The sequence below is a fragment of the Penicillium alfredii genome (genome assembly GCF_028826965.1).
Source record: "Penicillium alfredii strain IBT 34128 chromosome Unknown utg000009l_segment0_segment0, whole genome shotgun sequence".
Taxonomy (NCBI): domain Eukaryota; kingdom Fungi; phylum Ascomycota; class Eurotiomycetes; order Eurotiales; family Aspergillaceae; genus Penicillium; species Penicillium alfredii.
The window spans coordinates 1,113,873-1,127,138 of NW_026622706.1; the positions used below are offsets into that span (position 1 = coordinate 1,113,873).

At 53.2% G+C, this 13,266-nt stretch overlaps 3 protein-coding genes across 3 annotated transcripts; 1 reads left to right on the top strand and 2 right to left on the bottom strand.

The window, feature by feature from the left end:
- Positions 1 to 107: 107 nt before the first annotated feature.
- NUU61_006336 (pentafunctional protein ARO1) lies at positions 108 to 4,983 on the bottom strand (the record flags this gene model as incomplete). Its single annotated transcript, XM_056656864.1, has 3 exons — positions 108 to 140; positions 202 to 246; positions 304 to 4,983. 3 exons carry the CDS (start codon positions 4,981 to 4,983, stop codon positions 108 to 110), a joined length of 4,758 nt encoding a protein of 1,585 aa, XP_056509664.1.
- Positions 4,984 to 5,609: 626 nt separating this feature from the next.
- On the bottom strand, positions 5,610 to 8,919 carry rat1 (5'-3' exoribonculease Dhp1; the record flags this gene model as incomplete). The annotated part of the gene is made up of 6 exons (XM_056656865.1): positions 5,610 to 6,162; positions 6,223 to 6,892; positions 6,940 to 7,999; positions 8,066 to 8,191; positions 8,241 to 8,521; positions 8,613 to 8,919. 6 exons carry the CDS (start codon positions 8,917 to 8,919, stop codon positions 5,610 to 5,612), a joined length of 2,997 nt encoding a protein of 998 aa, XP_056509665.1.
- Positions 8,920 to 9,365: 446 nt separating this feature from the next.
- On the top strand, positions 9,366 to 13,054 carry NUU61_006338 (uncharacterized protein; the record flags this gene model as incomplete). The annotated part of the gene is made up of 6 exons (XM_056656866.1): positions 9,366 to 9,641; positions 9,697 to 9,747; positions 9,796 to 9,991; positions 10,060 to 10,523; positions 10,576 to 12,915; positions 12,971 to 13,054. The coding sequence occupies 6 exons, from the start codon at positions 9,366 to 9,368 to the stop codon at positions 13,052 to 13,054; spliced, it is 3,411 nt and encodes a 1,136-aa protein (XP_056509666.1).
- Positions 13,055 to 13,266: the final 212 nt, after the last annotated feature.

Below are 13,266 nucleotides of genomic sequence, written 5' to 3' on the forward strand. Positions count from 1 at the left end.
TCTTTCTATATTGTAGTAAATAAATCTTTGCCACCCGGGGAAGGAAATGTGGTATTTGTGTTGAAGCTCGAAGGAAACCAAAAAGCAAAAATCAAGTGGAAGATCAATCATGTGGACTCGGAAGTGCCCATGACAGCATCCTAGACAGAAACGATGCAGTTAGTATTAGGCGAAACTAAAGGCGACAAAAGGAATGCATACTCTTGCCTCGTGGTACAGCGGGGTAATGCCAGTCCAGTGAACAAACTGCTCCAGTTAGTCATCTTGCATATACTTCGGGAAGTAATAAAAATGATCACATACCTGGTTCACGCCTTGTCCGACAAGCACCTCTAGTCCTGGAATGGTATTCCAGCCAGCATCGGCAGCCAGCTGCATGAGCGCCGTCACGGCGGGCTTGTAGGCCATCTCGAGGAGCACACGGGGCGACTTCGAGTCGACGGATTTGCCGATCTGCGTGCCATCGATCTCTTGGGCGCGCTCAAACATGTGGCAGAGCGTTTCTCGCATGGCGGGATCGATGGGACGGTCGGCGGGGATGGTGCCGATGGCGACCCGGGGCACGGTATCCAGTTGGGTGTGGTTGTCGACGACGCGGATGTTGTAGTTGGTCGGGAAGGTCGACACCATGCCCTCGAGCTTGCTGGCGGAGCGACCCACCACATAGATCGGGGAGAAGCCCATGTGGTGCAGTGCAAAGATGGCTGCCCGCGCGGTGCCGCCGCCACCGACAACCACGGCGCTCTCGATGCCTGCGGAGCCGTAGATGCCCGCGTTGCGCAGACATTGCACCATGCCCTGCCAGTCGGTATTGTAGCCAACCAGACGTGCGGGCTTGTCTCCGTGCTCCACGGGGACGATGGTGTTGACGGCACCGATAATCTCGGCCTCCTGGGCAACCTCGTCCAACAGCGGCATGATGTCCAGCTTCAGCGGGATCGTCACCGACGCACCACCGAAGTCAGGGGCACGGATCAACTTCTTGGCATCTTCGGCATTCGTGGTCTCTAGGAGACCGTACTCGTGGGGCAGGCCCATCGTCGCAAAGAGGGTGTTATGGAGGGCAGGTGACCGTGAGCCCGAGACCGGAGAGCCGAAGATTGTGAACTTCTTGGCCTTGATCTCGCCCATTAGCGAAAGACCCTTCCGGATATCAGTTGCAGACAATTGGCCTGGCGCCGCCTTGAAGGGGAGGCTGGGATGAGAAACGGGGGTCATGAAGCCGTTCAGGATTCGGCTGAGCTGGCCCTTGTCCCCCATGTTGATCGCAATCAACGGCACGTCGTGCGCCTGCTCTGCCCAGTTCTTGAACTTTCGTAGAGCAGTGTTGTCGTCTAGGCTGTTGGCAACACCTACAAGCTTGATCACATCACCGTACTCGAGAGCACGGTTGTAAGATTGCATCCAGGACATATTGGCCCACGACAGCTTGCCTTGCGGGTCGTGGTGCGACGCGATAATTTTTGAGTGACCCTTCATACCAGCAACGGTACGAAGCATCTCGTCTGGGAACGCGATTTCAAGATCGACGAATTCGCATCCGGCTCGGAATGCCAGCCGGTACAGTTGCATAGCCGCTTCGTGGGCATCGTCAGGGAAGCGACCGCCTTGGCTCTTGGTGCGGATGGTAAAGATCAGAGGGAGCGACACACGCCGACGGAGGAAAGACATCTGCTCGGCAACATAGTCCACAGAAGGGATGTCGCTGTTCGATGCGGGGTCCTTCAACAGGTCGACTCGCAGTTCCACAGCGTCAGATCCGACACAGGCCTCATTCAAGATCTCACTAGACGGACGCAGATCGGGAAGCGTCAGCGAGACAAAGAACGTGTGCTTCTTCTTTTTGATCAGGCCGAGGTTGTCCACTTGACCGGTCACTACCCGCAAAAAGCGCGAGAAGTCTTCCGAGGCAAGCGCAAGCTCCGTGCCACTCGAGTGCTGGCTGTAATACTGGATATTACTGCATTCCTGGAACCAAGGCTTGCGTCGCAGCCACACACCCATCATATCTTCCACGTAGGCCGGGCGGGTCTGGTCAATTTGCAGGAAGTCCATCACCAGCTTGATGTCGCGCATTATGAGCAAAACGTTGCCCTTATTTTTGTGGTAGTCGATCAGCAGCTTCCGTGCCTCGGGAATCTCGACGACACCACCGCCACAGGCAAAGACGTAGCCGGTAGGCCGATCTTTCATCATGCGCTGGAGCAGGGCCAGCTCAGCATCGCGGAAGCCCTGCCAGCCATGCTGCTTAATCATATCCGGGATCGTGATGCCCTCGGATTTCTCAAACTCCGTGTCAAGGTCAATGAAGGGACGGTCAAGGGTTTTTGCAACCCAGTTGCCGGCAGTAGACTTTCCAGCACCACGCATGCCGATAATAAATACCGAAGAGCCGGCCCTCTCCTCGCGGCTCGAAACGGCCAATTCGTCCTCCGTCAACTCCTTGCCCTCGAGCTTGACGCCAAACAGCTGCTTCAAGGTGTCCCACCAGCCGGGCCATGTCTTACCAACGCATTCTTTCTCCAGAATGAGGGTGGAGCGAGGGGCCACAAGAGATAGCACACTGAAACTAAAGGCAACGCGGTGGTCATCATAGCAGAAAATGCCCCCAGAAGGCTGTCGAAGAGTGGAGCGCTCGATCCCATCGATTTCAAGACCGTCATCGTGCTCCCGGCAGACCACACCGTACTTGGCCAGCTCGTCCTTCATGGCCTTGATCCGGTTACATTCCTTCACACGCTGATTGGCAATACCATAGATGCGGGTAGTGTGGTTCGAGGCGTCACCTTGGGCAACGGCCGCAAGGACAGCCGCCGTGAGGAAGGCATCCGTCATCGGTTCCATGTCCACGTTGGGAAGCGGTTTCAGAACGCCATTAGCGGGCCCGGTGACAGTGGTGGAAGTTTCCGATTGCTTGACAGAGCAGCCCATCGGCTTGAGGACATCAACCGCGAAACGAGCATCGCCTTGAAGTGACTCGAAACCGATGTTAGGGACCGTGCAGGTAGTGCCCGTGACGGCAGCAATCGCCAGAGGATAAGTAGCGGAGCTTGCATCACTCTCAACGATATATTCCGCGGGGTTCACGTAGTGACCCTGGGGAATATGGTAAGTGTGCTCTTCAGTTGTGGATTTTTGCACATCGATGCCAAAGGATCTCATCATGGCCGTTGTCATGTCGATGTAAGGCTGGGAGATCGGCTTTCCACCGACCAGCTTCAGAGTCACTGGCTCCTTGGCGTACGGAGCGCACATCAGTAATGAAGAAACATACTGAGAGGACACCTTGGCGGCCAGGTTGATTTTTCCTCCAGCAAAGCCACCGGAAGCAGCAATTCTGAGGGGAAGGCTGCCCTTGCGCTCCAGGTACTCAACATTGGCACCATTGACAGTCAGAGCATCAACAAGATCGCCAATGGGGCGCTGCTTCATACGGTTGTTACCAGTCAGGATGCTCGAGTCCACACTGCTCGGGTTGGCCAGGGTTGCTACTGTAGTCAGGAATCTGGAGGCAGTTCCAGCGTTGCCAAGGTACAGCGATGAGGGGGTGGCGGTTATTTTTCCTCCTTGACCGTTCACCACGAGAACCTCGCCTTCATCCTCCCAGGAGAAAGTCGCAGCCCCCAGACGTTCCAGGGCATTCAACATGACCTCGGTGTCATCAGAGTGCAATAGATTCTTGATACGGCAGGTACCTGAGCCAAGAGCAGCAAGCACCAGGGCGCGATTCGAAATACTCTTGGATCCCGGGGGTGCGCAGGTCACATCGAGCGCCTGCTTCACACCCGGATGAGCCTCAATGCTTGGAGCAAGGACAACTCCAATGTCATAATTGGAGACGACACTGGCTTTGGGTTCGTAGGTACGCCCAATGGCGGACAAAAGAACGACCTTCTTCTTCGGCCCGTCGTTCTTCTTGTCTAGTGCCATGTTGAACAACAGCTGATCCACGGAGCAATGCTTGTCGGCAGTCAGCTTGCGCACCCGAGAATCCTTCATTGACGTGGGCAAGCCGTAAGCGGAAATACACTTGACTACGCGAGCCACTGCAACGCCCTTCAGGATACCCAGGTGCCTGGCAAGTTCTGCCTCCTTCACCATACCGATGGCAACACACTCTCCGTGGAGGATTTGCGGGGTGAGAATCGCCTCAATGGCATGACCAATTGAGTGACCCCAGTTGAGCAGGTTGCGGAGACCACCCTCGCGCTCGTCAGCGGAGACGACGTACGCCTTGTGGCGTGCGGAGGCCAGGATCCGGGCCTTCAAGATGTCCCGGATCCCGTCGAAGCGACCCTGTCCGGGTTTTGCCTCACTGCGCACGGCGCCTAGAATGGCGTCTGCATTGCCTTCCAGCGCTGTGAACTCCTTCTCGCTGGAGATGGCGGCAGTCTTGATGACCTCGGCCATACCGTTGATGAACTCCCGTACCGGGAGCGTCTCCAAGAATTCCAGGTCGATATAGATTCTCGACGGCTGCCAGATGGAGCCGATGAGGTTCTTCCCCAGCGGGGTGTCAATGGCAGTCTTCCCACCAATCGAGGAGTCGACCATGGCGAGAAGTGTGGTGGGGACCTGAACATAGCGAACCCCACGCATGTAGGTCGCGGCAATGAATCCAGTCAAGTCCCCAATCACTCCGCCACCCAATGCGATCACCACTGTATCCCGACCGCATGGCGGGCTCTGGCTCAACATCCAATCTTCGATATCGGCTTTCGTCTGGCGTGATTTTGAGCTTTCTCCCGGTGGGGCATGGTAGACCAAGAGACGCGGGGCTGGAGAGAGGGCGGCGGCGGCAGTCTCGAAGATCTTTTGGAAAGTGGGCGTGTAAATGGACCCGAGATTGGTGTCGGTAACAAGGACGTAGGTGGTCGAGGGCAAGCCGCTGATCAGGTCCTGGGCAACATAGTTGCGCCACAGGCCAAAATCAGCGACGATGCTTTCCCGACCCAGGATGCTGATCTTGGTGGGTTCGGTCATGATGGAGGACAAGGATGAAGAAGCCAACTTATTTGCAAGATCCAGGCTCTCTGCTTTTAAAGCATTCTGCTGGTAGTCAGTTTCCTGGGGTTTTTTTGGGGGGGGGGAGGCAATAATTTTGTTCGTTTCCCCCACAGCGAAACTAGTGATGCAAGGTGCAGATAGATCGTCCAATTTCGGAGGAACTTCAGCTGAACGGGAATTGAACCAACCTGGACAAAAAGAGAGAGCACAAAAGCTGCACAACGAGTCAGCACCGGGGAATTGTCTACAAGGTTGAACCGGTGACTCTGACTGCCCCTCCGATGTCGCCGGCAATTTGGCCTGACCGCCCGGTGAGTCAGGCAGGTTCGATGCCGAACTATGAGCCATTTGATGCATCCATTCATGTTGGTTGAATGCATAATCTGACAGGTTGAATGATCGACTGGCAGGCAAAACATAAAAAAATCACTTAACAGCATTGCAAATATATATATTTTTTCAACGTTCTGGCAAAATACGACTCCATTTTCCTTTCCCAGACCCCATACCCAGTTCCCGAAGATCTCAGTAGGTACTAATAGCAACAGTGGTAGAAGTAACATTCAAAGTAGACACAGAGAACGGTAGGATCATTTAAATCTTTAGTAGCGCCCATATCCTCCTTGGTGATGGGAAGAGTAGTGATCCCGATTCCCGCCACGGTGTCGACCACCACGGTAGCCTCCTCCTCCGCGGCCCCCATACTCCTGGGAGCCATAGCCACCACGGTATCCATTATATTGACCCGATTGGTTGTAAGAGTAATCACCATGGCGCTGATAGCCTTGGTGGGGTTGGTACGGGTGGGACATTCCACCTCGCGGAGGCGGAGGCGGTCCTCTGGAATAGCCACCGGCGCCTGGCACTGGCGGGATCCATCCTGGGGCTCCCATCGGCGGACCAGCCCCAGGTCCAGACGCAAAGTTCGGGTCAAGATGCGCAGCGAAAGGGTTGGGACGGTCTTTCCCATAGTCCACGCGCCCTCCTCGGCCACCACCATGTAACGGTGCACCGCCAAATGACCGGCCCGAATGTTGGGCTCGGCCCTTAGTAGCCCGGATGTCGGCCGAGTTGAGCATCGGGGTCGCGAACTTAACGCCACGGAGAAGCATTGACTTGTGGATGTGCGAGGACTTGGGAATAGTGTAGTTGACCCTTGTGGCTAGTTAGCATGCATGGTACCTTTCATTGGGGATATCAGATAAAAAGACTCACGTGAGAGAGCGATCGGCATCGACACTAGGCATGCCGTATGCTTCCAACGGGGACGTCAACGAGCTGTGGGGTATATAGGTGTCGTTGCGCTCAACGATTCCGGCCAAACCCTCACTTGAGCGCATGTTCAATTTGTACTGCGGAGGACCTGGCTTCTTCGAATAAAAGTTGGCTGCCAGGTCTTGGTACACCGGATGACCATCCGAGATCAGGAGTACTTCTCGGCCGTGAGTGTTGCGACTTCGTTCGTCTTCAGTAAGAAGAGGGTACTTCTTCTCCATGGCGGTCAGGAGGCGCTTCTCGTCAATGAACGGAAGCAGAACCACGCCTTGCCAGGCGAACTTCTTGCCGTTCAGATCCACAGGGAAATCCTCGGGGTAGAAATCGATGATTTCACTCTCAGGATTGCTCATCAAATCATGGAAGACTTCGGGCAGTGCGTGATTAGAAGACGCGGGCAAGACTCCCATCAACTGTTCGTATGGCTTGAACGGCTTGCCCTTGTCGAAGTTGAGCTCCATGTCGCCAATATCCACAAAGTCTGCCGCAAATGGAGCGTAATGGTATGGATAGTACCAGGTCCATGAAGGACAACCCTGGAAGTAATACAGCAGAACCCAAGCAAGACCTTCTGCATAAGCCCGCGCAACCTTGTGGCGAAACTCGTGGTCTTCAGGGTCCACGCCAAACTTTTGCTCATAGTACCGATCGCCATACCCTGGCTCCCAGAGGCGAACTGTGTCTTCAGGAGGTTCATCATCTTTTTTTTCTCAGGAACAGGAGGCGAGTCTCGTCCTGGAGTGCCCGTTTCTGTTTCCTGCTCCTCGGCTTCACCGGCTTTTCTCTTTCCGAGAACCGAAGGCGAATTCTGCTCTGTGCCATCGGTCGGTTCCTCGCCCTCGCCGGTAGCTGAACTTTCGTCGGCTCCATCGTTTTGCGAGCCTTTCATGAGCTTGCTCTTCAACACAGCAGCGGCACTCTTATTCTCCATGTTGGCACGATACACAGCTCCACGATTGGTGACCATGCTGTGGGTCAATTCCCTGGTCTCCTTGGCCAAGTGACCGCGTCCAGGAGTGATCAATTCCAGACCACCCGGAGGAGCTGCATCTCCACCACCACGTCGGTTGTTTGAAGGAGAGTCGTAGGTCGGGGAGCTTCGTCTTTTCTTTCTGGAACGCTCTTCATTCCGGGCCTCTTCTTGCTGTTTTCGTCTCCTTTCGTTTGCCTGCTTTCTTTCATCTGCCTGCCTCCGACGACGGAAAATAGCGTCCTCTTGTTTCGCCAGGCCCTGCAAGATAAGCTGAGCTTTTTTGAAGTCGACGTGCCCATCCTTGGTGAGGTATCCTCCCATGATTGGGATGTTGTCACGCCAGATCGCGATCAGGGTGTCGATACCGTTTTCACGAATATCTAGAGACGGCAAATGGGGGAGGAAGTCGTTTCCGACGAAGAAACACATAAAGACCCAGTCATCCAGCGCTCGTTCGAGGTCGAATGGGAATGGCTGCTGAGGGACATGGAGCTCGGCAGCAAGGTATTCTCTCAGAACAGAGACGTGGAGCCAGATAAATGGCTTGAGAGGGCTTGCATGCTGCTTCTCATCGAATTCTCCGCTCTTCTCCTTAGGACGACCTAAGCACTCCTCGGCTTTATGACCAGTCTGCCCACAGAGTTTACATGCCCGAGGCTTCGATTCTTGGAAAAAGACATCCTCACGCAGCACCCGGAAGTGAGGTTCATGAGTAGCCAGACCCAACATGATCAAATCGGCGTCCTATAAGACTTGTTAGCTAATTTCCGAAATCATTTTCATATACCTCTAACTCCATTCCCAGCTTACCAGGCCGTAAATAACGTGGCGGGTATTAGGATCATGCTCGGGCGATGCTCGTTGCGATCGCACAAATTCCATGATCTTATGTTCTCCTTCTCCTGGGACCGTAGCGTCCGAGATGATGATTTTCATCTGGCCAATGTTAGCAAACGCACTATCAACAGATTGAAAGAGTGCTTACCTTTTCCCAAGCAGGATCGGTGTTGAGCTTGTAGGCAATCCAGTAGCGCAGCGAGGCAGCGAGGATGTCCATGAAGGGGGTCCCGGGCGTGATGACATTGCTATCCCAGGTTTTTTGGATGACCTCTTCCTGTACAATCGCGTCTCCTGTTTTCTTGGCTTGCTGCTTTGCGAGCAGTTTGTGCAGCTCCTCCTTCTTCTCGTCGTTCTCTCTCGCCTCTTGCGCCGAGCGGAACCGACGCGAGCGCTGCTGGTTCATCTTTGCTCTCGGCGCGACACCATCTGTTCGGAGAAAAGTTAGATGTCAGTTAGAATCATCACTAGCTCAGTTAGGAGCTCTTAGAAGGGGCAGCAGATTCAAATATTCACATACCGATAGCGATCATAAGAAGCTTCCTCGGACGGACCATGTTAACCACGCGATCGGTGTACTTGAAGATCTCCAGCATCATCTCCTGCTCATTTGCTGGCGGTGGCTTCCCCTCTGGGTGAGTACAAGGGTGGACAATGCCGTTCATATCCAGATATAGGTTGTCCATCTCCTCGCCATTGGGGTTCGGGCCTGTGCCATCGACCGGGATTTCTTCTCCATTCACTTCCTGGGGAAGTTCCTCGATCACCGAGGAGATGATCTTGGGGTATTTGTTGGAGAGCCATCGGAACAGCGCGGGGACACCCATGATGGCTATGCGACACTCGTTTGTGCAGTAAATCCGGGGGAGTTGGGAAACGTTGCGCTCAAATGCGTGTACTGCCGATGGAGTAGGCGCTTGCGCAGTCTGTATCGGAGACTCTCGAGGGAAGTGTAAACCCGGAAATCAATAGTGCACAGCCAACATCCACCGAGGTAAGGCTGAACAAAGAAAAAGAATGCAACCGCAGAAAATATCGCGGCGCAGGGTGGATGTTGAGAGAATCAAAAGTCTCTGCGACGAGTCGGAATGTCAGGCGGTCGGAGGTTCTGCTGCGCTTCCGGCCACGCTCCGCCTTTAGCCCCCTTTGGCAGGAGGACAGCTTGCTGGCGCTTCAACCCATTTTCTTCTTGCCTTTTCTTGTCCCTTCGATGCCTATCAATTCCTAAGCCCTCGGTCGGCGGTGACCATGAGATTGCGACCCATCTGTTGCGATGTTCCGAATCCTCGAGTCGCAAGCTCCGGCCAAGCAAACGGCCACGGACACCATCGATGTTTTGAGCAGTAGATTGCAGAGTGCAACATTATTGGAGGATCGACGAGCAGCAATTCAAGGACTACGAAGCTTTGCGAAGATATACCCGGCGTCGGTAGCCTCTGGCGGTCTCCGATCCTTGATCAGCAGCTTGCGCAATGACCAGGAGGATGTTGACACCATAAAAGTGGTCCTTGAGACCCTGTTGATGCTTTTTGCACCAGATGAGACAAGCGTTTGTGGCTCTATGCTAGGGAATTTCGTTGTCGGATTGCTGACTGCCATTCCAGCCTGAAGCATCGGACGAAATAGCTTTGTGGCTGGCAGATGAATTTACTCAGGTATGCACTCTCATCCGATAACCATGGGCCTGGCTAATATTGTGGAAGCGGCAAGACAATATCACGACCCTACTTGACCTGCTCGAGTCCCGAGATTTCTATTCCCGCCTGTATTCCCTCCAATTGATGTCCCACATCTGCAGCGCAAGGCCGGAACGTACACAGGAATGCATATTCACAGCCCCATTGGGTATTTCGAGGCTAGTAAATGTGCTGACAGATGTGCGAGAGCCGGTTCGAAATGGTGCGTTCTATGATCCATTTTGTCTTGTCGCTATTGGATCTTGAAGCTCATATGTGTTCACTTTGCAGAGGCCCTCGTCTTGCTTATTGCCTTAACACCCGCATCGGAAGAACTGCAAAAGTTAGTGGCGTTCGAGAATGCTTTCGATATTGCATTTTCTCTCATCGAAGCGGAGGGTTCCTTGACCCATGGCACGGAAGTCGTCGAAGACTGCCTCTCCTTGATGGCTCATCTGTTGCGATTCAACATCTCCAATCAATCATTTTTCCGTGAGACAGGGTGTGTGAAGAAAGTGACACAGCTCCTTATCAATAGCCAGCAAGAGCAAGAAGACGATGAGCTCCAGCCACAATGGACTCTTGTCCACCAAGACAAGAACCTGTGGGGCCTTTTGGCTATTATTCAACTGTTTTTGACCCGCGGCAGTATGAGTACGCCCATAAATCAAACCGCATTTTGGCAGAACGGCGTGACAGAGCAAGTTCTCAGCATTGCATTTGGGCAGAAGTTCAGTGTCAACGTTACGTCTAAGGTGAAACCATCTGGCTCCTTTTGTTTACTTCGTATTAACCTGACCAATATAGGCCTTAGCAACCTGCGCTGATCTGATCCGTGGCAACTCGCCATTGCAGGAGAGGTTCGGCGACATCGAAGTTTACTGGGGTTCTCCATCTCGCACTGCGAAGGCCGTTAACGGCGATGCGAGTGTGCCCCAGCGAATCAATGTTATTGAGGCATTTCTCAAACTCAGCCTTCAACCTTCCCCCAACCATTTATTGGACGCGCGCCTTGCAGCATGCGAGTGCATGAAGGCTTTCTTCGCCCACCATTCTGGGATTCGCATGCATGTGCTCAAGCGAGCAATTGAGGGGCATATCAGCGGGCAAGATCAGATCCCCAACATTCTCTCTGTGTTGCTTACTGCTCCAGAGTCTCGAGGGAATGCTGATCCATATCAAGTATGGATGGCTTCTGTTCTTATGTTCCATTTGCTTTTCGACAACACTGAGGCCAAGGCAACTGCCATGAAAGTCACCGAGGGCGATGCTGAAAGTGGCGAAGAGGTGGTCACTAGCGTTCAGACTGTGATCGGTAATCTGATCACTGGGATGCAACGCGGTGATGATGAAAGAATCACTGTTGGCTACTTGATGCTGCTCTGCGGGTGGCTTTTCGAAGACCCGGACGCTGTAAACGATCTTCTCGGCGAGGGAAGCTGCATTCAGACTCTGCTTCAGGAGATCAAACATCAGAGGGTTCCTAGTAAATTACTGCCTGGCCTTTGCACAGTGTTACTGGGGATTATCTACGAGTTTTCTACCAAGGATTCTCCAATACCTCGAGCAACGCTGCACAAACTGCTCATTGAGCAGCTTGGAAGAGAACAGTACATCGACAAGATCACCAAGCTCAGAGAATGTCCTTTGGTCCGTGACTTTGAAGTTCTTCCACAAACGTTTGGTGGACAGCTTGATGGCGGGTTGCCTGAAGTGTTTTTCGACCGATCCTTTATTGAGTTCCTCAAGGATAACTTTAGCCGATTGATCCGAGCCATTGACCGGGAACCGGGATTTGAGATCTCTATCGTCACCAACGGGGTTGAAAAGGGCATCTCGCGTGATCTCGTGGACTCTCTGCGTGCCGAACTTGAGGACCGGGGCCAAACTGTTCAGAAATTGGAATCTGATCTGGTTAGCATCCAGCGGAGGCTTGACCAAGAGCAGCTAGATCACCGCAAGACAAAGGAATCTAGCTCGGTCGAGCTGTCCAAAGCTCAGCAGACCAATCAATCTGTCCAGCACAGTCATGAGCAGGAATTGTCGAAACTAGACGAGCAACATAAGCTGTCGAAGAATGAGTTATTGAAGCAGCACGATGAACAACTTCGTGTCATCGACAATCAATTGAAGGAGACCTCGGCGGAATATGAGCGAAAGAGCAACAAAGTGAGACAACATCACGACCAAGAGGTTGCCGGTTTGCAAAAGACTATCCGTGGATTGGAGTCGGAGCTTGCAAAATCTCGAGAACAGCAAGTTGGTGAGATTTCCAATCTCAAACAGACGATCCAGGAGTTGGAAACCACCATTTTCCAGTCCAGAGAAAACCACGGAAGCCAAGTTGCAGACCTCAATCAAAAGCTCCAAAGCCTGGAGGCTGCTTTTGCCTCTGCAAAGGGACAGCACGAGACAGAAGTCACTGGCTTCAAGAAGACAATTAGCACTCTGGAGTCGGACCTGGCCTCGGCAAAGGACGAAAATGAGACGGAAGTGACCGGATTCAAGGATAAACTCAGCACTTTGGAGGCAGCTCTTACCTCTGCCAAGGGGCAACATGAGACAGAAGTTGCAGGCTTCAAGAATACCATCGAGACTTTGGAGTCGAATCTCGCCTCAGCCAAGGGCCAAAACGACACAGAATTTGCTAGTCTCAAAGATAAAATTGGCACATTGGAGGCTGCCCTCGAGTCCGCAAAGGGACAACACGAGACGGAAGTTACTGGGTTCAAGAAGACGATTAGTACTCTGGAGTCGGACCTCACCGCAGCCAAGGGACAAGACAATGCCGAAACTGCTGGTCTAAAGAAAACCATTGAGACCCTCCAGTCAGATCTTGATCAGGCTCGACAGAAATCGACCAAGGACCTTGAAACAGCCACAGATGGGCTATCGTCCAAGATCTCTGTGCTGGAAACCAAGACCACCGAGGCTGAAGCCAAGGCGAAAGAATCTGAAAGCAAGATGAAAGACGCTGAGTCACAGGCTCGCAGTGTGGCCGAAACCCTTAAGGATGTCCAAGCCCAGCTCGAGAAATTCAAGTCCGACGCCAAGGACAAGGAAGACGCGCGTCAGGCTTCTCAGTCAGAGCTGGAGGACCTCCTCATTGTATTTGGTGATCTGGAGGCCAAGAGACACCAAGACAAGGTGCGTTTGTATATCCCTCTCTCTGATCTCAGACAACATTACTCACAATCTCTAGAAACGGCTCAAAGAGCTCGGCGAAGAAGTCTCCGAGGCCGAAGACGAGGATGAGGATGAGAACGAGGACGATGACGTTGAGTAGCAGGCATGCTGTGAATCCACAAGTCCTCCTGTACATAGCCAGGGAGATGCTTGCCCAATCCCCCATTACAGGAATTGAGTCATCTATGGAGTCATCCATGGATCTTGTCTTTTTCGACTCATTTTATAGCTCGTATCCAAAGCAATTTGTAGAAGGCGGTGGGCGAGGAGGGGAGAAGGGCGCACTGGCAAAAAAAACATGGCGGGGTGAGT